Raw genomic sequence first — 24886 nt, forward strand, 5'->3', positions numbered from 1 at the left:
TAGGGCTGGTGAGGAGGATTACCTGTCTAGGGCTGGTGAGGAGGAGTATTACCTGTCTAGGGCTGGTGAGGAGGAGGATTACCTGTCTAGGGCTGGTGAGGAGGAGTATTACCTGTCTAGGGCTGGTGATGAGGAGTATTACCTGTCTAGGGCTGGTGAGGAGGAGGAGGATTACCTGTCTAGGGCTGGTGAGGAGGAGTATTACCTGTCTAGGGCTGGTGAGGAGGAGTATTACCTGTCTAGGGCTGGTGAGGAGGAGGAGGAGGAGGATTACCTGTCTAGGGCTGGTGAGGAGGAGGAGGAGGATTACCTGTCTAGGGCTGGTGAGGAGGAGGAGGAGGAGGAGGAGGATTACCTGTCTAGGGCTGGTGAGGAGGATTACCTGTCTAGGGCTGGTGAGGAGGAGGAGGAGTATTACCTGTCTAGGGCTGGTGAGGAGGAGTATTACCTGTCTAGGGCTGGTGAGGAGGAGTATTACCTGTCTAGGGCTGGTGAGGAGGAGTATTACCTGTCTAGGGCTGGTGAGGAGGAGGAGGATTACCTGTCTAGGGCTGGTGAGGAGGAGTATTACCTGTCTAGGGCTGGTGAGGAGGAGGAGTATTACCTGTCTAGGGCTGGTGAGGAGGAGTATTACCTGTCTAGGGCTGGTGAGGAGGAGGAGGATTACCTGTCTAGAGCTGGTGAGGAGGAGTATTACCTGTCTAGGGCTGGTGAGGAGGAGGAGTATTACCTGTTTAGGGCTGGTGAGGAGGAGTATTACCTGTCTAGGGCTGCTGAGGAGGATTACCTGTCTAGGGCTGCTGAGGAGGAGGAGGATTACCTGTCTAGGGCTGGTGAGGAGGATTACCTGTCTAGGGCTGGTGAGGAGGAGGATTACCTGTCTAGGGCTGGTGAGGAGGAGGAGGAGGATTACCTGTCTAGGGCTGGTGAGGAGGAGGATTACCTGTCTAGGGCTGGTGAGGAGGAGGAGTATTACCTGTCTAGGGCTGGTGAGGAGGAGTATTACCTGTCTAGGGCTGGTGAGGAGGAGGAGGATTACCTGTCTAGGGCTGGTGAGGAGGATTACCTGTCTAGGGCTGGTGAGGAGGAGTACTACCTGTCTAGGGCTGGTGAGGAGGAGGAGGATTACCTGTCTAGGGCTGGTGAGGAGGATTACCTGTCTAGGGCTGGTGAGGAGGAGTATTACCTGTCTAGGGCTGGTGAGGAGGAGGATTACCTGTCTAGGGCTGGTGAGGAGGAGTATTACCTGTCTAGGGCTGGTGATGAGGAGTATTACCTGTCTAGGGCTGGTGAGGAGGAGGAGGATTACCTGTCTAGGGCTGGTGAGGAGGAGTATTACCTGTCTAGGGCTGGTGAGGAGGAGGAGGAGTATTACCTGTCTAGGGCTGGTGAGGAGGAGGAGGATTACCTGTCTAGGGCTGGTGAGGAGGAGGAGGATTACCTGTCTAGGGCTGGTGATGAGGAGGAGGATTACCTGTCTAGGGCTGGTGAGGAGGATTATTACCTGTCTAGGGCTGGTGAGGAGGAGGAGGATTACCTGTCTAGGGCTGGTGAGGAGGAGGAGGATTACCTGTCTAGGGCTGGTGAGGAGGATTACCTGTCTAGGGCTGGTGAGGAGGAGGATTACCTGTCTAGGGCTGGTGAGGAGGAGTATTACCTGTCTAGGGCTGGTGATGAGGAGTATTACCTGTCTAGGGCTGGTGAGGAGGAGGAGGATTACCTGTCTAGGGCTGGTGAGGAGGATTACCTGTCTAGGTCTGGTGAGGAGGAGGAGGATTACCTGTCTAGGGCTGGTGAGGAGGAGGAGGATTACCTGTCTAGGGCTGGTGAGGAGGAGGAGGATTACCTGTCTAGGGCTGGTGAGGAGGAGGAGTATTACCTGTTTAGGGCTGGTGAGGAGGAGTATTACCTGTCTAGGGCTGCTGAGGAGGATTACCTGTCTAGGGCTGCTGAGGAGGAGGAGGATTACCTGTCTAGGGCTGGTGAGGAGGATTACCTGTCTAGGGCTGGTGAGGAGGAGGATTACCTGTCTAGGGCTGGTGAGGAGGAGGAGGAGGATTACCTGTCTAGGGCTGGTGAGGAGGAGGAGGAGGATTACCTGTCTAGGGCTGGTGAGGAGGAGGAGTATTACCTGTCTAGGGCTGGTGAGGAGGAGTATTACCTGTCTAGGGCTGGTGAGGAGGAGGAGGATTACCTGTCTAGGGCTGGTGAGGAGGATTACCTGTCTAGGGCTGGTGAGGAGGAGTACTACCTGTCTAGGGCTGGTGAGGAGGAGGAGGATTACCTGTCTAGGGCTGGTGAGGAGGATTACCTGTCTAGGGCTGGTGAGGAGGAGTATTACCTGTCTAGGGCTGGTGAGGAGGAGGATTACCTGTCTAGGGCTGGTGAGGAGGAGTATTACCTGTCTAGGGCTGGTGATGAGGAGTATTACCTGTCTAGGGCTGGTGAGGAGGAGGAGGATTACCTGTCTAGGGCTGGTGAGGAGGAGTATTACCTGTCTAGGGCTGGTGAGGAGGAGGAGGAGTATTACCTGTCTAGGGCTGGTGAGGAGGAGGAGGATTACCTGTCTAGGGCTGGTGAGGAGGAGGAGGATTACCTGTCTAGGGCTGGTGATGAGGAGGAGGATTACCTGTCTAGGGCTGGTGAGGAGGATTATTACCTGTCTAGGGCTGGTGAGGAGGAGGAGGATTACCTGTCTAGGGCTGGTGAGGAGGAGGAGGATTACCTGTCTAGGGCTGGTGAGGAGGAGGATTACCTGTCTAGGGCTGGTGAGGAGGAGTATTACCTGTCTAGGGCTGGTGATGAGGAGTATTACCTGTCTAGGGCTGGTGAGGAGGAGGAGGATTACCTGTCTAGGGCTGGTGAGGAGGATTACCTGTCTAGGTCTGGTGAGGAGGAGGAGGATTACCTGTCTAGGGCTGGTGAGGAGGAGGAGGATTACCTGTCTAGGGCTGGTGAGGAGGAGGAGGATTACCTGTCTAGGGCTGGTGAGGAGGAGGAGGATTACCTGTCTAGGGCTGGTGAGGAGGATTACCTGTCTAGGGCTGGTGAGGAGGAGGATTACCTGTCTAGGGCTGGTGAGGAGGAGGATTACCTGTCTAGGGCTTGTGAGGAGGAGGAGCATTACCTGTCTAGGGCTGGTGAGGAGGATTACCTGTCTAGGGCTGGTGAGGAGGATTACCGGTCTAGGGCTGGTGAGGAGGATTACCTGTCTAGGGCTGGTGAGGAGGAGGATTACCTGTCTATGGCTGGTGAGGAGGATTACCTGTCTAGGGCTGGTGAGGAGGAGGAGGATTACCTGTCTAGGGCTGGTGAGGAGGATTACCTGTCTAGGGCTGGTGAGGAGGAGTACTACCTGTCTAGGGCTGGTGAGGAGGAGGAGGATTACCTGTCTAGGGCTGGTGAGGAGGATTACCTGTCTAGGGCTGGTGAGGAGGAGTATTACCTGTCTAGGGCTGGTGAGGAGGAGGATTACCTGTCTAGGGCTGGTGAGGAGGAGTATTACCTGTCTAGGGCTGGTGATGAGGAGTATTACCTGTCTAGGGCTGGTGAGGAGGAGGAGGATTACCTGTCTAGGGCTGGTGAGGAGGAGTATTACCTGTCTAGGGCTGGTGAGGAGGAGGAGGAGTATTACCTGTCTAGGGCTGGTGAGGAGGAGGAGGATTACCTGTCTAGGGCTGGTGAGGAGGAGGAGGATTACCTGTCTAGGGCTGGTGATGAGGAGGAGGATTACCTGTCTAGGGCTGGTGAGGAGGATTATTACCTGTCTAGGGCTGGTGAGGAGGAGGAGGATTACCTGTCTAGGGCTGGTGAGGAGGAGGAGGATTACCTGTCTAGGGCTGGTGAGGAGGATTACCTGTCTAGGGCTGGTGAGGAGGAGGATTACCTGTCTAGGGCTGGTGAGGAGGAGTATTACCTGTCTAGGGCTGGTGATGAGGAGTATTACCTGTCTAGGGCTGGTGAGGAGGAGGAGGATTACCTGTCTAGGGCTGGTGAGGAGGATTACCTGTCTAGGTCTGGTGAGGAGGAGGAGGATTACCTGTCTAGGGCTGGTGAGGAGGAGGAGGATTACCTGTCTAGGGCTGGTGAGGAGGAGGAGGATTACCTGTCTAGGGCTGGTGAGGAGGATTACCTGTCTAGGGCTGGTGAGGAGGAGGATTACCTGTCTAGGGCTGGTGAGGAGGAGGATTACCTGTCTAGGGCTTGTGAGGAGGAGGAGTATTACCTGTCTAGGGCTGGTGAGGAGGATTACCTGTCTAGGGCTGGTGAGGAGGATTACCGGTCTAGGGCTGGTGAGGAGGATTACCTGTCTAGGGCTGGTGAGGAGGAGGATTACCTGTCTATGGCTGGTGAGGAGGATTACCTGTCTAGGGCTGGTGAGGAGGAGGATTACCTGTCTAGGGCTGGTGAGGAGGATTACCTGTCTAGGGCTGGTGAGGAGGATTACCTGTCTAGGGCTGGTGAGGAGGATTACCTGTCTAGGGCTAGTGAGGAGGAGGAGGATTACCTGTCTAGGGCTGGTGAGGAGGAGTATTACCTGTCTAGGGCTGGTGAGGAGGAGGAGGAGTATTACCTGTCTAGGGCTGGTGAGGAGGAGGAGGATTACCTGTCTAGGGCTGGTGAGGAGGAGGAGGATTACCTGTCTAGGGCTGGTGAGGAGGAGGAGGATTACCTGTCTAGGGCTGGTGAGGAGGATTACCTGTCTAGGGCTGGTGAGGAGGAGGATTACCTGTCTAGGGCTGGTGAGGAGGAGTATTACCTGTCTAGGGCTGGTGATGAGGAGTATTACCTGTCTAGGGCTGGTGAGGAGGAGGAGGATTACCTGTCTAGGGCTGGTGAGGAGGATTACCTGTCTAGGTCTGGTGAGGAGGAGGAGGATTACCTGTCTAGGGCTGGTGAGGAGGAGGAGGATTACCTGTCTAGGGCTGGTGAGGAGGAGGAGGATTACCTGTCTAGGGCTGGTGAGGAGGATTACCTGTCTAGGGCTGGTGAGGAGGAGGATTACCTGTCTAGGGCTGGTGAGGAGGAGGATTACCTGTCTAGGGCTGGTGAGGAGGAGGAGTATTACCTGTCTAGGGCTGTTGAGGAGTATTACCTGTCTAGGGCTGGTGAGGAGGAGGAGGATTACCTGTCTAGGGCTGGTGAGGAGGAGTATTACCTGTCTAGGGCTGGTGAGGAGGAGGAGGAGTATTACCTGTCTAGGGCTGGTGAGGAGGAGTATTACCTGTCTAGGGCTGGTGAGGAGGAGGAGGATTACCTGTCTAGGGCTGGTGAGGAGTAGTATTACCTGTCTAGGGCTGGTGAGGAGGAGGAGTATTACCTGTCTAGGGCTGGTGAGGAGGAGTATTACCTGTCTAGGGCTGGTGAGGAGGATTACCTGTCTAGGGCTGGTAAGGAGGAGGATTACCTGTCTAGGGCTGGTGAGGAGGAGGATTACCTGTCTAGGGCTGGTGAGGAGGAGGAGTATTACCTGTCTAGGGCTGGTGAGGAGTATTACCTGTCTAGGGCTGGTGAGGAGGAGGAGGATTACCTATCTAGGGCTGGTGAGGAGGAGTATTACCTGTCTAGGGCTGGTGAGGAGGAGGAGGAGTATTACCTGTCTAGGGCTGGTGAGGAGGAGTATTACCTGTCTAGGGCTGGTGAGGAGGAGGAGGATTACCTGTCTAGGGCTGGTGAGGAGGAGTATTACCTGTCTAGGGCTGGTGAGGAGGAGGAGTATTACCTGTCTAGGGCTGGTGAGGAGGAGTATTACCTGTCTAGGGCTGCTGAGGAGGATTACCTGTCTAGGGCTGGTGAGGAGGATTACCTGTCTAGGGCTGGTGAGGAGGATTACCTGTCTAGGGCTGGTGAGGAGGAGGAGGAGGATTACCTGTCTAGGGCTGGTGAGGAGGAGTATTACCTGTCTAGGGCTGGTGAGGAGGAGGAGGATTACCTGTCTAGGGCTGGTGAGGAGGAGTATTACCTGTCTAGGGCTGGTGAGGAGGAGGAGTATTACCTGTCTAGGGCTGGTGAGGAGGAGTATTACCTGTCTAGGGCTGCTGAGGAGGATTACCTGTCTAGGGCTGCTGAGGAGGAGGAGGATTACCTGTCTAGGGCTGGTGAGGAGGATTACCTGTCTAGGGCTGGTGAGGAGGAGGATTACCTGTCTAGGGCTGGTGAGGAGGAGGAGGAGGATTACCTGTCTAGGGCTGGTGAGGAGGAGGAGGAGGATTACCTGTCTAGGGCTGGTGAGGAGGAGGAGTATTACCTGTCTAGGGCTGGTGAGGAGGAGTATTACCTGTCTAGGGCTGGTGAGGAGGAGGAGGATTACCTGTCTAGGGCTGGTGAGGAGGATTACCTGTCTAGGGCTGGTGAGGAGGAGTACTACCTGTCTAGGGCTGGTGAGGAGGAGGAGGATTACCTGTCTAGGGCTGGTGAGGAGGATTACCTGTCTAGGGCTGGTGAGGAGGAGTATTACCTGTCTAGGGCTGGTGAGGAGGAGGATTACCTGTCTAGGGCTGGTGAGGAGGAGTATTACCTGTCTAGGGCTGGTGAGGAGGAGTATTACCTGTCTAGGGCTGGTGAGGAGGAGGAGGAGTATTACCTGTCTAGGGCTGGTGAGGAGGAGGAGGATTACCTGTCTAGGGCTGGTGAGGAGGAGGAGGATTACCTGTCTAGGGCTGGTGATGAGGAGGAGGATTACCTGTCTAGGGCTGGTGAGGAGGAGGAGGATTACCTGTCTAGGGCTGGTGAGGAGGAGGAGGATTACCTGTCTAGGGCTGGTGAGGAGGAGGAGGATTACCTGTCTAGGGCTGGTGAGGAGGAGGAGGATTACCTGTCTAGGGCTGGTGAGGAGGATTACCTGTCTAGGGCTGGTGAGGAGGAGGATTACCTGTCTAGGGCTGGTGAGGAGGAGTATTACCTGTCTAGGGCTGGTGATGAGGAGTATTACCTGTCTAGGGCTGGTGAGGAGGAGGAGGATTACCTGTCTAGGGCTGGTGAGGAAGATTACCTGTCTAGGTCTGGTGAGGAGGAGGAGGATTACCTGTCTAGGGCTGGTGAGGAGGAGGAGGATTACCTGTCTAGGGCTGGTGAGGAGGATGAGGATTACCTGTCTAGGGCTGGTGAGGAGGAGGAGGATTACCTGTCTAGGGCTGGTGAGGAGGATTACCTGTCTAGGGCTGGTGAGGAGGAGGATTACCTGTCTAGGGCTGGTGAGGAGGAGGATTACCTGTCTAGGGCTGGTGAGGAGGAGGAGGATTACCTGTCTAGGGCTGGTGAGGAGGAGGAGGATTACCTGTCTAGGGCTGGTGAGGAGGAGTATTACCTGTCTAGGGCTGGTGATGAGGAGTATTACCTGTCTAGGGCTGGTGAGGAGGAGGAGGATTACCTATCTAGGGCTGGTGAGGAGGAGTATTACCTGTCTAGGGCTGGTGAGGAGGAGGAGGAGTATTACCTGTCTAGGGCTGGTGAGGAGGAGTATTACCTGTCTAGGGCTGGTGAGGAGGAGGAGGATTACCTGTCTAGGGCTGGTGAGGAGGAGTATTACCTGTCTAGGGCTGGTGAGGAGGAGGAGTATTACCTGTCTAGGGCTGGTGAGGAGGAGTATTACCTGTCTAGGGCTGCTGAGGAGGATTACCTGTCTAGGGCTGGTGAGGAGGATTACCTGTCTAGGGCTGGTGAGGAGGATTACCTGTCTAGGGCTGGTGAGGAGGAGGAGGAGGATTACCTGTCTAGGGCTGGTGAGGAGGAGTATTACCTGTCTAGGGCTGGTGAGGAGGAGGAGGATTACCTGTCTAGGGCTGGTGAGGAGGAGTATTACCTGTCTAGGGCTGGTGAGGAGGAGGAGTATTACCTGTCTAGGGCTGGTGAGGAGGAGTATTACCTGTCTAGGGCTGCTGAGGAGGATTACCTGTCTAGGGCTGCTGAGGAGGAGGAGGATTACCTGTCTAGGGCTGGTGAGGAGGATTACCTGTCTAGGGCTGGTGAGGAGGAGGATTACCTGTCTAGGGCTGGTGAGGAGGAGGAGGAGGATTACCTGTCTAGGGCTGGTGAGGAGGAGGAGGAGGATTACCTGTCTAGGGCTGGTGAGGAGGAGGAGTATTACCTGTCTAGGGCTGGTGAGGAGGAGTATTACCTGTCTAGGGCTGGTGAGGAGGAGGAGGATTACCTGTCTAGGGCTGGTGAGGAGGATTACCTGTCTAGGGCTGGTGAGGAGGAGTACTACCTGTCTAGGGCTGGTGAGGAGGAGGAGGATTACCTGTCTAGGGCTGGTGAGGAGGATTACCTGTCTAGGGCTGGTGAGGAGGAGTATTACCTGTCTAGGGCTGGTGAGGAGGAGGATTACCTGTCTAGGGCTGGTGAGGAGGAGTATTACCTGTCTAGGGCTGGTGAGGAGGAGTATTACCTGTCTAGGGCTGGTGAGGAGGAGGAGGAGTATTACCTGTCTAGGGCTGGTGAGGAGGAGGAGGATTACCTGTCTAGGGCTGGTGAGGAGGAGGAGGATTACCTGTCTAGGGCTGGTGATGAGGAGGAGGATTACCTGTCTAGGGCTGGTGAGGAGGAGGAGGATTACCTGTCTAGGGCTGGTGAGGAGGAGGAGGATTACCTGTCTAGGGCTGGTGAGGAGGAGGAGGATTACCTGTCTAGGGCTGGTGAGGAGGAGGAGGATTACCTGTCTAGGGCTGGTGAGGAGGATTACCTGTCTAGGGCTGGTGAGGAGGAGGATTACCTGTCTAGGGCTGGTGAGGAGGAGTATTACCTGTCTAGGGCTGGTGATGAGGAGTATTACCTGTCTAGGGCTGGTGAGGAGGAGGAGGATTACCTGTCTAGGGCTGGTGAGGAAGATTACCTGTCTAGGTCTGGTGAGGAGGAGGAGGATTACCTGTGTAGGGCTGGTGAGGAGGAGGAGGATTACCTGTCTAGGGCTGGTGAGGAGGAGGAGGATTACCTGTCTAGGGCTGGTGAGGAGGAGGAGGATTACCTGTCTAGGGCTGGTGAGGAGGATTACCTGTCTAGGGCTGGTGAGGAGGAGGATTACCTGTCTAGGGCTGGTGAGGAGGAGGATTACCTGTCTAGGGCTGGTGAGGAGGAGGAGTATTACCTGTCTAGGGCTGGTGAGGAGGATTACCTGTCTAGGGCTGGTGAGGAGGATTACCTGTCTAGGGCTGGTGAGGAGGAGGATTACCTGTCTATGGCTGGTGAGGAGGATTACCTGTCTAGGGCTGGTGAGGAGGAGGATTACCTGTCTAGGGCTGGTGAGGAGGATTACCTGTCTAGGGCTGGTGAGGAGGATTACCTGTCTAGGGCTGGTGAGGAGGATTACCTGTCTAGGGCTGGTGAGGAGGAGGACGATTACCTGTCTAGGGCTGGTGAGGAGGAGTATTACCTGTCTAGGGCTGGTGAGGAGGAGGAGGAGTATTACCTGTCTAGGGCTGGTGAGGAGGAGGAGGATTACCTGTCTAGGGCTGGTGAGGAGGAGGAGGATTACCTGTCTAGGGCTGGTGAGGAGGAGGAGGATTACCTGTCTAGGGCTGGTGAGGAGGATTACCTGTCTAGGGCTGGTGAGGAGGAGGATTACCTGTCTAGGGCTGGTGAGGAGGAGTATTACCTGTCTAGGGCTGGTGATGAGGAGTATTACCTGTCTAGGGCTGGTGAGGAGGAGGAGGATTACCTGTCTAGGGCTGGTGAGGAGGATTACCTGTCTAGGTCTGGTGAGGAGGAGGAGGATTACCTGTCTAGGGCTGGTGAGGAGGAGGAGGATTACCTGTCTAGGGCTGGTGAGGAGGAGGAGGATTACCTGTCTAGGGCTGGTGAGGAGGATTACCTGTCTAGGGCTGGTGAGGAGGAGGATTACCTGTCTAGGGCTGGTGAGGAGGAGGATTACCTGTCTAGGGCTGGTGAGGAGGAGGAGTATTACCTGTCTAGGGCTGGTGAGGAGGAGGAGGAGGATTACCTGTCTAGGGCTGGTGAGGAGGATTACCTGTCTAGGGCTGGTGAGGAGGATTACCTGTCTAGGGCTGGTGAGGAGGAGGATTACCTGTCTATGGCTGGTGAGGAGGATTACCTGTCTAGGGCTGGTGAGGAGGATTACCTGTCTAGGGCTGGTGAGGAGGATTACCTGTCTAGGGCTGGTGAGGAGGAGGAGGATTACCTGTCTAGGGCTGGTGAGGAGGAGGAGGATTACCTGTCTAGGGCTGGTGAGTAGGATTACCTGTCTAGGGCTGGTGAGGAGGAGTATTGACTACATGGAACTCTATTCCACATCAAGTAACTGATGCAAGCAGTAAAATCTGATTTAAAAAACAGATAAAAATACACCTTATGGAACAGCTGGGACTGTGAAGCAACACAAACATACACACATGCATACACACATGATAACATACATATGTACACATGGATTTTGTGTAGATATGTGGAAGTGGAGTAGGGGCCTGAGGGCACACAGTGTATTGTGAAATCTGTTGTGAATGTGTTGTAATATTTTTAAATTGTATAACTGTCTTAATTGTGCTGGACCCCAGGAAGAGTAGCTGCTGTCTTGGCAGGAATTTTTATTTCACCTTTATTTAACCAGGTAGGCCAGATGAGAACAAGTTCTCATTTACAACTGTGACCTGGCCAAGATAAAGCAAAGCAGTGCGACAAAAACAACACAGAGTTACACATGGGATAAACAAACGTACAGTCAATAATACAATATATATATAAAAATGTAAAAAACAAATGGAAAAAACGAAATAAATACGAATTACCTGTCTATGTCTAGTGAGGGCTGGTGATGAGGAGGATTACCTGCCTAGGTCTAGTGAGGGCTGGTGATGAGGAGGATTACCTGCCTAGGTCTAGTGAGGGCTGGTGATGAGGAGGATTACCTGTCTAGGTCTAGTGAGGGCTGGTGATGAGGAGGATTACCTGTCTAGGTCTAGTGAGGGCTGGTGATGAGGAGGATTACCTGCCTAGGTCTAGTGAGGGCTGGTGATGAGGAGGATTACCTGTCTAGGTCTAGTGAGGGCTGGTGATGAGGAGGATTACCTGTCTAGGTCTAGTGAGGGCTGGTGATGAGGAGGATTACCTGCCTAGGTCTAGTGAGGGCTGGTGATGAGGAGGATTACCTGCCTAGGTCTAGTGAGGGCTGGTGATGAGGAGGATTACCTGCCTAGGTCTAGTGAGGGCTGGTGATGAGGAGGATTACCTGCCTAGGTCTAGTGAGGGCTGGTGATGAGGAGGATTACCTGTCTAGGTCTAGTGAGGGCTGGTGATGAGGAGGATTACCTGCCTAGGTCTAGTGAGGGCTGGTGATGAGGAGGATTACCTGTCTAGGTCTAGTGAGGGCTGGTGATGAGGAGGATTACCTGTCTAGGTCTAGTGAGGGCTGGTGATGAGGAGGAGGAGGGGGTGCTGCCCATGGCTTCAAAAGAGGGGCATGCGGACCCCTGGGACTCGTCACTGTGGGGTTGCTCTGGAGACAGACTGCTACTGTGGATTTGCTCTGGAGAGAGACTGTCACTGCTGCTGTCCTCCTCGAATGCATACGAGTCCTCCTGCTTAGGAAGTGTCCCATGTTTTACTGGAGAGAGGGCGAGAGGAGAGAGAGAAAGAAGGGAGAGGGAGAGACAGAGAGGGAGGAGAGGGGGTTGAGAAGTTGAGAAGTTGATGTGGTTCACGTGGTTCACTACAGAGATAACCACACAGTTAAATCACACACAGGGAAACAGTCGACTGAAAACTGACACACGATGAGATAACGGCAAAGAGGGCTTAGAATTCAAGGATGTTAAAACATGAACAAGTATGTTCATATCTTTAAATATTTATAGAGGTTTAAACAAAACCCAAATTGTAGGGTTGTGTGTTAGTGGAAGATATGGTCTCTGTGTGAATGTACAATGTGTTACTGCCTGTGTGCCACAACACTGCTCTGTACAACACAGTCCCTATCTGCTCTATGGTTTATCATCAGTATTCACACACTGCTCTGTACAACACAGTCCCTATCTCCTCTATGGTTTATCATCAGTATTCACACACTGCTCTGTACAACACAGTCCCTATCTGCTCTATGGTTTATCATCAGTATTCACACACTGCTCTGTACAACACAGTCCCTATCTGCTCTATGGTTTATCATCAGTATTCACACACTGCTCTGTACAACACAGTCCCTATCTGCTCTATGGTTTATCATCAGTATTCACACACTGCTCTGTACAACACAGTCCCTATCTCCTCTATGGTTTATCATCAGTATTCACACACTGCTCTGTACAACACAGTCCCTATCTCCTCTATGGTTTATCATCAGTATTCACACACTGCTCTGTACAACACAGTCCCTATCTGCTCTATGGTTTATCATCAGTATTCACACACTGCTCTGTACAACACAGTCCCTATCTCCTCTATGGTTTATCATCAGTATTCACACACTGCTCTGTACAACACAGTCCCTATCTCCTCTATGGTTTATCATCAGTATTCACACACTGCTCTGTACAACACAGTCCCTATCTCCTCTATGGTTTATCATCAGTATTCACACACTGCTCTGTACAACACAGTCCCTATCTCCTCTATGGTTTATCATCAGTATTCACACACTGCTCTGTACAACACAGTCCCTATCTCCTCTATGGTTTATCATCAGTATTCACACACTGCTCTGTACAACACAGTCCCTATCTGCTCTATGGTTTATCATCAGTATTCACACACTGCTCTGTACAACACAGTCCCTATCTGCTCTATGGTTTATCATCAGTATTCACACACTGCTCTGTACAACACAGTCCCTATCTGCTCTATGGTTTATCATCAGTATTCACACACTGCTCTGTACAACACAGTCCCTATCTGCTCTATGGTTTATCATCAGTATTCACACACTGCTCTGTACAACACAGTCCCTATCTCCTCTATGGTTTATCATCAGTATTCACACACTGCTCTGTACAACACAGTCCCTATCTGCTCTATGGTTTATCATCAGTATTCACACACTGCTCTGTACAACACAGTCCCTATCTCCTCTATGGTTTATCATCAGTATTCACACACTGCTCTGTACAACACAGTCCCTATCTCCTCTATGGTTTATCATCAGTATTCACACACTGCTCTGTACAACACAGTCCCTATCTGCTCTATGGTTTATCATCAGTATTCACACACTGCTCTGTACAACACAGTCCCTATCTCCTCTATGGTTTATCATCAGTATTCACACACTGCTCTGTACAACACAGTCCCTATCTCCTCTATGGTTTATCATCAGTATTCACACACTGCTCTGTACAACACAGTCCCTATCTCCTCTATGGTTTATCATCAGTATTCACACACTGCTCTGTACAACACAGTCCCTATCTGCTCTATGGTTTATCATCAGTATTCACACACTGCTCTGTACAACACAGTCCCTATCTCCTCTATGGTTTATCATCAGTATTCACACACTGCTCTGTACAACACAGTCCCTATCTCCTCTATGGTTTATCATCAGTATTCACACACTGCTCTGTACAACACAGTCCCTATCTCCTCTATGGTTTATCATCAGTATTCACACACTGCTCTGTACAACACAGTCCCTATCTGCTCTATGGTTTATCATCAGTATTCACACACTGCTCTGTACAACACAGTCCCTATCTCCTCTATGGTTTATCATCAGTATTCACACACTGCTCTGTACAACACAGTCCCTATCTGCTCTATGGTTTATCATCAGTATTCACACACTGCTCTGTACAACACAGTCCCTATCTGCTCTATGGTTTATCATCAGTATTCACACACTGCTCTGTACAACACAGTCCCTATCTGCTCTATGGTTTATCATCAGTATTCACACACTGCTCTGTACAACACAGTCCCTATCTGCTCTATGGTTTATCATCAGTATTCACACACTGCTCTGTACAACACAGTCCCTATCTCCTCTATGGTTTATCATCAGTATTCACACACTGCTCTGTACAACACAGTCCCTATCTGCTCTATGGTTTATCATCAGTATTCACACACTGCTCTGTACAACACAGTCCCTATCTCCTCTATGGTTTATCATCAGTATTCACACACTGCTCTGTACAACACAGTCCCTATCTCCTCTATGGTTTATCATCAGTATTCACACACTGCTCTGTACAACACAGTCCCTATCTCCTCTATGGTTTATCATCAGTATTCACACACTGCTCTGTACAACACAGTCCCTATCTGCTCTATGGTTTATCATCAGTATTCACACACTGCTCTGTACAACACAGTCCCTATCTGCTCTATGGTTTATCATCAGTATTCACACACTGCTCTGTACAACACAGTCCCTATCTGCTCTATTGTTTATCATCAGTATTCACACACTGCTCTGTACAACACAGTCCCTATCTGCTCTATGGCTTATCATCAGTATTCACACACTGCTCTGTACAATACAGTCCCTATCTGCTCTATTGTTTATCATCAGTATTCACACACTGCTCTGTACAACACAGTCCCTATCTGCTCTATTGTTTATCATCAGTATTCACACACTGCTCTGTACAACACAGTCCCTATCTGCTCTATGGTTTATCATCAGTATTCACACACTGCTCTGTACAACACAGTCCCTATCTGCTCTATGGTTTATCATCAGTATTCACACACTGCTCTGTACAACACAGTCCCTATCTCCTCTATGGTTTATCATCAGTATTCACACACTGCTCTGTACAACACAGTCCCTATCTGCTCTATGGTTTATCATCAGTATTCACACACTGCTCTGTACAACACAGTCCCTATCTGCTCTATGGTTTATCATCAGTATTCACACACTGCTCTGTACAACACAGTCCCTATCTGCTCTATGGTTTATCATCAGTATTCACACACTGCTCTGTACAACACAGTCCCTATCTCCTCTATGGTTTATCATCAGTATTCACACACTGCTCTGTACAACACAGTCCCTATCTGCTCTATTGTTTATCATCAGTATTCACACACTGCTCTGTACTACACAGTCCCTATCTGCTCTATGGTTTATCATCAGTATTCACACACTGCTCTGTACAACACAGTCCCTATCTCCTCTATGGTTTATCATCAGTATTCACACACTGCTCTGTACAACACAGTCCCTATCTGCTCTATGGTTTATCATCAGTATTCACACGCTGCTCTGTACAACACAGTCCCTATCTGCTCTATGGTTTATCATCAGTATTCACACACTGCTCTGTACAACACAGTCCCTATCTCCTCTATGGTTTATCATCAGTATTCACACACTGCTCTGTACAACACAGTCCCTATCTCCTCTATGGTTTATCATCAGTATTCACACACTGCTCTGTACAACACAGTCCCTATCTCCTCTATGGTTTATCATCAGTATTCACACACTGCTCTGTACAACACAGTCCCTATCTGCTCTATGGTTTATCATCAGTATTCACACACTGCTCTGTACAACACAGTCCCTATCTCCTCTATGGTTTATCATCAGTATTCACACACTGCTCTTCTTCACTGTCACCTAGTCCAACACTTAGCCCCAAGGTGCTACTCTGCAGTGGGCAGAGACTGACATGGCTACTTCACAGTGAACACAGCCTTGATTGGCTGAAGTGATAGTGAACAGAGAGCCTTTATTGGTTTATCTGAGAGAGACTGTGCTATCTGGAGGTGCAGAGCCTGAGGTTAGCACTGGGACAGAGCCAGGAGAGGGGAGGAGGGTGGTAATGTGTGTGTTTCCTTTAGTATGAGAACATGTGACCTGCCAAGAGTCAACCCTGGTTTCAATCACACCATCAGCTCCGCTCTGTGTCCTCCTCTGTGTCTTCACACATGGCCTTGTGCACTCACCTGTTATATCCTGTGTTATATCCTGTGTTATATCCTGTGTTATATCCTGTGTTATATCCTGTTGGTTGGATCTCTCTCAAATAGTCAATAAGTTAAATAGTTTTCCACGGTGTACTGTCGACTTCGGGCCAGATAGCACTGCATTTTGCTTTGTGATTGTGTTTCTCAATAGGTCATGTGGTTTTGTTTTGATTGTGTTGTAACTTTGTTTATTCTGATTGATTGGATGTTCTGGTCCTGAGGCTTCAGTGTGTTAGTAGAACAGGTTAGTGAACTCCAGGACCAGCTGGATGAGGGGACTGAGGCTTCAGTGTGTTAGTAGAACAGGTTAGTGAACTCCAGGACCAGCTGGATGAGGGGAATGAGGCTTCAGTGTGTTAGTAGAACAGGTTTGTGAACTCAGCCCCAGGACCATCTGGATGAGGGGACTGAGGCTTCAGTGTGTTAGTAGAACAGGTTTGTGAACTCAGCCCCAGGACCAGCTGGATGAGGGGACTGAGGCTTCAGTGTGTTAGTAGAACAGGTTAGTGAACTCAGGACCAGCTGGATGAGGGGACTGAGGCTTCAGTGTGTTAGTAGAACAGGTTAGTGAACTCCAGGACCAGCTGGATGAGGGGACTGAGGCTTCAGTGTGTTAGTAGAACAGGTTTGTGAACTCAGCCCCAGGACCAGCTGGATGAGGGGACTGAGGCTTCAGTGTGTTAGTAGAACAGGTTTGTGAACTCAGCCCCAGGACCAGCTGGATGAGGGGACTGAGGCTTCAGTGTGTTAGTAGAACAGGTTTGTGAACTCAGCCCCAGGACCAGCTGGATGAGGGGACTGAGGCTTCAGCGTGTTAGTAGAACAGGTTTGTGAACTCAGCCCCAGGACCAGCTGGATGAGGGGACTGAGGCTTCAGTGTGTTAGTAGAACAGGTTTGTGAAGTCAGCCCCAGGACCAGCTGGATGAGGGGACTGAGGCTTCAGTGTGTTAGTAGAACAGGTTTGTGAACTCAGCCCCAGGACCAGCTGGATGAGGGGACTGAGGCTTCAGTGTGTTAGTAGAACAGGTTAGTGAACTCCAGGACCAGCTGGATGAGGGGACTGAGGCTTCAGTGTGTTAGTAGAACAGGTTTGTGAACTCAGGACCAGCTGGATGAGGGGACTCTTTTCTTTTCTCAGCTCTTGGCATTGCTGGGCTTGGTAATGATATGCGAGGGGGTCACTATATTTGAGATGTTTCCAAAACTGAATTGCTCCGTTTTTTTTGTTGTTATTATTGGCCAAATTCTGCCCTCCATGCAATCTTACAGAACTCTGTCATGGGGTGTTTGTCCCATTGGGTGAAACCCTACACCTCACTCCCAAGCACAATTAGTTCAATGACACATTCAATTAGTTTTAGCAAAATTGTAATAACATAGAATGCCCTGTGGTTTTTCTGTCTCAGTTCTCTCTCTCTATTCAAGAAGTAGGGTTGCCTACTTTAGTCCCAGTCAGGGACAGAACAAGTTACTACTGAGCTATTATCAAATAAAATAAAATGTTATTTGTGTAATGATGTACGCTGATAGTCGGGATGCAAGTTCAGGGAGTGAACACATTTAATAAATATACGAACAAAACAAGAAACACGAACAGCACACCGACATGAAACAATAACGCCTGGGGAAGGAACCAAAGGGAGTGACATAAATAGGGCAGGTAATCAAGGAGGTGATGAGTCTCCAGGTGAGTGTCATTAAGCGCTGGTGCATGTGACCATGGTGATAGGTGTACATAATAATCAGCAGTCTGGTGACCTAGAGGCCAGAGAGGGCGTGACGCGCTGACAACAGGGATGATCCCGTGGATCAGGAGTGGACCGGCCACCTCTGCCGAAACGCGTGAACCTGTTGAGCAGGCTGGGGCACGGGAGCCTGGCGACCTAGAGCACCGAAGAAGGAGCAGACGAAACAGCACCCCCTCTCCGACGCGTGGCTCCAGCTGCAAGACGCCGACCAGAGAAAAGTTCCCGGGGATCAGGAGCAGACCGCTCAACTCCGTAGAAGCACAGGAACCTGACAAGCAGCCAGATGCGCCGGAGCCTGGTGAGCCCGCTGTGGCATGGGAGCCTGGTGAGCCAGCTGTGGCATGGGAGCCTGGTGAGCCAGCTGTGGCATGGGAGCCTGGTGAGCCAGCTGTGGCATGGGAACCTGGTGAGCCAGCTGTGGCATGGGAACCTGGTGAGCCAGCTGTGGCATGGGAACCTGGTGAGCCAGCTGTGGCATGGGAACCTGGTGAGCCAGCTGTGGCATGGGAGCCTGGTGAGCCAGCTGTGGCATGGGAGCCTGTCGAGCCTACCGAGGCATTCTCGGCAACAGACGCTTGACCCGCCAACCGAGTCTTGACACCCCGGTATACCAGCTGAGGCATGAAAGCCTGAAGAGCCGCCAGAGGCATCCTCTGTTGCTCCGGCAGCAGAACCAAGACCCGACGTCACCTCCAACACAAAAACAAAAAACACTCCCTGATGGTGAGGCGTTATTCTGTAACGATGTAAACTGAGAGTCGGGAAGCAAGTTCAGGGTGTGAATACATTTAATAAATAAACAAACAAAACACGAACAACGCACAGATACAGAAACAATAACGCCTGGGGAAGGAACCAAAGAGAGTGACATATATAGGAAAGGAACCAAAGAGAGTGACATATATATGGAAGGAACCAAAGAGAGTGACATATAGGAAAGGAACCAAAGAGAGTGACATATATAGGGAAGGAACCAAAGAGAGTGACATATATAGGGAAGGAACCAAAGGGAGTGACATATATAGGGAAGGAACCAAAGGGAGTGACAGATATAGGAAAGGAACCAAAGGGAGTGACATATATAGGGAAGGAACCAAAGGGAGTGACATATATAGGGAAGGAACCAAAGGGAGTGACATATATAGGGAAGGAACCAAAGGGAGTGACAGATATAGGGAAGGAACCAAAGGGAGTGACAGATATACAGTGCCTTGCGAAAGTATTCGGCCCCCTTGAACTTTGCGACCTTTTGCCACATTTCAGGCTTTAAACATAAAGATATAAAACTGTATTTTTTTGTGAAGAATCAACAAGTGGGACACAATCATGAAGTGGTACGACATTTATTGGATATTTCAAACTTTTTTAACAAATCAAAAAAATTGGGCGTGCAAAATTATTCAGCCCCTTTACTTTCAGTGCAGCAAACTTTCTCCAGAAGTTCAGTGAGGATCTCTGAATGATCCAATGTTGACCTAAATGACTAATGATGATAAATACAATCCACCTGTGTGTAATCAAGTCTCCGTATCAATGCACCTGCACTGTGATAGTCTCAGAGGTCCGTTAAAAGCGCAGAGAGCATCATGAAGAACAAGGAACACACCAGGCAGGTCCGAGATACTGTTGTGAAGAAGTTTAAAGCCGGATTTGGATACAAAAATATTTCCCAAGCTTTAAACATCCCAAGGAGCACTGTGCAAGCGATAATATTGAAATGGAAGGAGTATCAGACCACTGCAAATCTACCAAGACCTGGCCGTCCCTCTAAACTTTCAGCTCATACAAGGAGAAGACTGATCAGAGATGCAGCCAAGAGGCCCATGATCACTCTGGATGAACTGCAGAGATCTACAGCTGAGGTGGGAGACTCTGTCCATAGGACAACAATCAGTCGTATATTGCACAAATCTGGCCTTTATGGAAGAGTGGCAAGAAGAAAGCCATTTCTTAAAGATATCCATAAAAAGTGTCGTTTAAAGTTTGCCACAAGCCACCTGGGAGACACACCAAACATGTGGAAGAAGGTGCTCTGGTCAGATGAAACCAAAATTGAACTTTTTGGCAACAATGCAAAACGTTATGTTTGGCGTAAAAGCAACACAGCTCATCACCCTGAACACACCATCCCCACTGTCAAACATGGTGGTGGCAGCATCATGGTTTGGGCCTGCTTTTCTTCAGCAGGGACAGGGAAGATGGATGGAGCCAAATACAGGACCATTCTGGAAGAAAACCTGATGGAGTCTGCAAAAGACCTGAGACTGGGACGGAGATTTGTCTTCCAACAAGACAATGATCCAAAACATAAAGCAAAATCTACAATGGAATGGTTCAAAAATAAACATATCCAGGTGTTAGAATGGCCAAGTCAAAGTCCAGACCTGAATCCAATCGAGAATCTGTGGAAAGAACTGAAAACTGCTGTTCACAAATGCTCTCCATCCAACCTCACTGAGCTCGAGCTGTTTTGCAAGGAGGAATGGGAAAAAAAATCAGTCTCTCGATGTGCAAAACTGATAGAGACATACCCCAAGCGACTTACAGCTGTAATCGCAGCAAAAGGTGGCGCTACAAAGTATTAACTTAAGGGGGCTGAATAATTTTGCACGCCCAATTTTTCAGTTTTTGATTTGTTAAACAAGTTTGAAATATCCAATAAATGTCGTTCCACTTCATGATTGTGTCCCACTTGTTGTTGATTCTTCACAAAAAAATACAGTTTTATATCTTTATGTTTGAAGCCTGAAATGTGGCAAAAGGTCGCAAAGTTCAAGGGGGCCGAATACTTTCGCAAGGCACTGTACAAGGGGTACCAGTTACAGTCGATATGCAGGGGTAGGAGGTAATTGAGGTAGATACTGTATATACAAGGGGTACCAGTTACAGTCGATATGCAGGGGTAGGAGGTAATTGAGGTAGATACTGTATATACAAGAGGTACCAGTTACAGTCGATATGCAGGGGTAGGAGGTAATTGAGGTAGATACTGTATATACAAGAGGTACCAGTTACAGTCGATATGCAGGGGTAGGAGGTAATTGAGGTAGATACTGTATATACAAGAGGTACCAGTTACAGTCGATATGCAGGGGTAGGAGGTAATTGAGGTAGATACTGTATATACAAGGGGTACCAGTTACAGTCGATATGCAGGGGTAGGAGGTAATTGAGGTAGATACTGTATATACAAGGGGTACCAGTTACAGTCGATATGCAGGGGTAGGAGGTAATTGAGGTAGATACTGTATATACAAGGGGTACCAGTTACAGTCGATATGCAGGGGTAGGAGGTAATTGAGGTAGATACTGTACGTATAACTAGGAATAAAGTGACTGATAATAAACAGTAGCTGTAGCTAGTGATTGAGTCAAAAAAGTTTGTGCAAAAAGGGTCAATTCAGAGAGTTAAATAGTTAACCAAATAGCCACACGGACTAACTATTTAGCAGTCTTATGGCTAGGGTTGCACATTTTTGGGAACATTCAGAGGTGGAAACTTTCTGTGGGAATTAACGGAAATATATGCAAAATGAATATTAATACCATTTAAATGCAGTTGTTTTTGCATTGGATATATTTATCATATCATATGGAGACAGAAACATAAACCTTATCATAAGTAGACATAATTGCAAATGATTAAATCCAATAGACATTTTTTTTGTTTAGTTACGAATTGAACTTGAATTAAATGAGTTGACTCTTCACACGGGATGATTTCACTGAACAACAAAAGAAAGGGAATATTGAATGATCCCCAATGATCCATCGCATCTCCTAAAAAACGTTTTCAACATACATCTGTAAAATGATAGTCTAGAAACTAAAGCTTTGGTTGTCTTCCTCTCAGGCTTCCATGTCTTCTCCCTGGACCTCCTCAATGTCCACCTCATGAACATCAGACTCTGAGGCCTCATCTTCACTGTCACTTTCCAAACTTGTTGAGGATGGCTCGTTATCAGGCTCAAAAAGCATCAAATTTGCCCAGATGGCCACCAATTTTTCAACCCTTGTATTTGTCAGCCTGTTGCGTGCAGTGGTGTGTGTGTTCCCAAACAAGGACCAGTTGCGCTCTGAGGCGACTGATGTTGGTGGGATTTGGAGGATGATGGAGGCAACAGGGGAAAGAGACTCAGATCCACAAAGTCCCTTCCAGCAGGTGGCTGATGTTGGCACGACTGCCATATTGCATCTCCATCCCAAAGCCCTAGCTTGGAAGTGTACTTCGCCAGACTGCCAAGAACCTTGCCCTCATCCAGGCCAAGGTGGCGAGACACGGTAGTGATGACACCATAGGCCTTGTTGATATCTGCACCAGACAGGATGCTCTTGCCAGCATACTAGGGGTCCAACATGTACGCTGCGTCTTCTATGGCCTTCAGGGAGAAGTCCACGCTTTTTGATGTATTTCACAACTGCAGTTTCCTCTGCTTGGAGCAAAGGTGAAGTGGGCAGGGCAGTACGGATTTCTTCTCTTACATCACCAAGCAGAGTCTGAACATCAGACAGGATGGCATTGTCTCCCTCAATCCATGGAATGGCTACTGCTATAGGTTTCAGGATGCTTACCACTCTCTCCCAAAATACATAATCCAGGAGGGTCCTCTTGATGGGGCTTGTCCATATTGTGATATGGCCATTTCTTGGAGACTCCTTCCCCTCCTGGAGACTGTCAAACATGATGACAACACCACTTACTGATCGCTGCAGCTGTACACGGCCCATCTGTAAATAGCCCATCCAACTACCTACCTCATCCCCATATTGTTTTATTTACTTTTTTGCACACCAGTATTTCCATTATTTCTACTTGCACATCATCACCTACCTGCACATCACTCCAGTGTTAACTTGCTCAATTGTAATTACTTCTCTACTCTGGCTTATTTATTGCCTTAACTCCTTATGCCATTTGTACACACCTCTATATAGACTTTTCTATTGTGTTATTGACTGTATGTTTGTTTGTTTATCCCATGTGTAACTCTGTGTTGTTTGTTTCGCACTGCTTTTGCTTTATCTTGGCCAGGTCACAGTTGTAAATGAGAACTAGTTCTCAACTGGCCTACCTGGTTAAATAAAGGTGAACTTTTTAAAAAGTATAATAAAAAACACCACTCCAACGGGTGTTGCTGGGAAGCTTCAATGTGGTGCTCTTATTCTTCTCACTTTGCTTGATGAGGTAGATTTCTGCTATAACTTGATGACCCTTCTCATACCTAACCATTTCCTTGGCTCTCTTGTAGAGTGTATCCATTGTTATCAGTTCCATGATGTCCTTGAGGAGCAGATTCAATGCATGAGCAGCACAGCCAATGGGTGTGATGTGAGGGTAGGACTCCTCCACTTTAGACCAAGCAGCCTTCATGTTCGCAGCATTGTCTGTCACCAGTGCAAATACCTTCTGTGGTCCAAGGTCATTGATGACTGCCTTTCAGCTCATCTGCAATGTAGAGACCGGTGTGTCTGTGGTCCCTTGTGTCTGTGCTCTTGTAGAATACAGGGGTCTGATTCATCATTTTCACCTCGAATAGAAGTAGAGGGACTGCAATTCCATTGAATTGGGGATAGTTTAACCAAAATATGCCACAATACCTAGAATTGACTTATGTGTATCCCACAAAAAAAGGTTCACTGTTATAAGCTATCTTTTTTTGATGAATTTAAGCAAAATTCCCCATATTCCAGGGCTTAACTTTCCATGGAAAATTACCTGGAAAGTTTCAGACCCTTTGCAACTTACAGCTGTTGGTTCCAGACAAGATGCTCCCAATGGTGCAGGTGTATAACTTTTTTAAGATATGAGGACCCATGCCAAATCTCTTCAGCCTCCTGAGGGAGAGGAGGTGTTGGCGTGCCCTCTTCATGACTGTGTTGGTGTGTTTGGACCATGATAGATCCTTAGTGATGTGGACACCGAGGAACTTGAAGCTCTCGACCCACTCCACTACAGCCCCATTGATGTGAATGAGTGCATGCTCGGCCCTCGGTTTCCTGAAGTCCACGATCAGCTCCTTTGTCTTGCTGGAGTTGAGGTAGAGGTTGTTGTCCTGGCACCACACTGCCAGGTCTCTGACCTCCCACCTATAGACCGTCGTCGTCGGTGATCATGGCTACCACCGTTGTGTCTTCTGCAAACTTAATGATGGTGTTGGAGTTGTGCTTGGCCACGCAGTCGTGGGTGAACAGGGAGTACAGGAGAGGATCCCATGTTGAGGGTCAGCGTGGCAGATGTGTTGTTGCCTGCCATCACCACCTGGGAAGTCCTGGATCCCGTTGCAGAGGGAGTTCTTCAGTCCCAGGTTCATTAGCTTAGTGACGATTACTGTGGGGATGACGTCGTCGATGCACTTATTAATGAAGCCAGTGATTGATGTGGTAGACTCCTCAATGCCATCGGACGAGTCCCGAAACATGTTCCAGTCTCTGCTAGCAAAACAGTCCTGTAGTTTAGCATCTGTTTCATCTGACCACTTCCACATTGTGCGTGTCACTGGTACTTCCTGTTTGAGTTTTTGCTTGTAAGGAAGGAATCAGGAGGATAGAGGTATGGTCAAATTGACCAAGTGGAGGGTGAGGGAGAGCTTTTTATGCATCTCTGTGTGTGGAGTAAGATGATCTAGAGGTGGTTCACCTCTAGTTGCACAGGTGACATGCTGGTAGAAATGAGGTTAAACGGATTTCAGTTTTCCTGCTTTAAAATCACCAGCCACTAGGACTTATTGTTTGTTTATGGCCTTAAACAGCTCATTGAGTTCGGTCTTAGTGCCAGCATCGGTTTGTGGTAAATACGAAAAATATGGATTGAAATGCTCTTGGTAAATAGTATGATCTACAGCTTATCATGAGGTATTCTAACTCAGTAACTATTAGTATTGCTGTGTATGTTGTTGTATTGATGTCATAATCTCTCTATCAGCAGACCTCAACTGTTTTGAAGTGTCAGAGATCTAATATTTTCAAAGATGATAAACAAAATGGAAGAGGTCATTGGCACATTACCGGACAGCTGAACAACAGCCGTCTTCAATCAGATACCTTCGTAGGTGACTCACTGGAGCCATGTAAATCAGACACAGTCAAAACAGAGATGTGGGGAGGGACACCCACACACACAGACAGACAAACACACACTCGCCCTTCTCCCCTGGACCCAAATACAGCTGCTGTTTGTCTCTATAAAGCATGTCCCTGTTCCTAGGGAGGTAGAGTAAACCTCGGTGCTCCAGCCTTTTATTGACCACAATATGTTTACTGAAGAGACAGAGGAAGAGAA

The 24886-nt window shown here is 49.1% G+C and overlaps 1 protein-coding gene across 7 annotated transcripts in view; it reads right to left on the bottom strand.

Annotated features, from left to right (window-relative positions):
- LOC110492813 (myocardin) overlaps positions 1–24886 on the bottom strand; it is a 195336-nt gene that overhangs the window by 25667 nt on the left and 144783 nt on the right. For all 7 annotated transcript variants that reach the window (XM_090201846.1, XM_090201844.1, XM_090201843.1 and 4 more), the window contains one exon: positions 11337–11551. In XM_090201846.1, the coding sequence (XP_090057972.1) occupies positions 11337–11551 (215 nt within the window). The remainder of the gene's footprint in view (positions 1–11336; positions 11552–24886) is intronic.

This window comes from Oncorhynchus mykiss, chromosome 16 (genome assembly GCF_057628025.1).
Source record: "Oncorhynchus mykiss isolate SJ-2025 chromosome 16, ASM5762802v1, whole genome shotgun sequence".
In the NCBI taxonomy this organism is placed as follows: domain Eukaryota; kingdom Metazoa; phylum Chordata; class Actinopteri; order Salmoniformes; family Salmonidae; genus Oncorhynchus; species Oncorhynchus mykiss.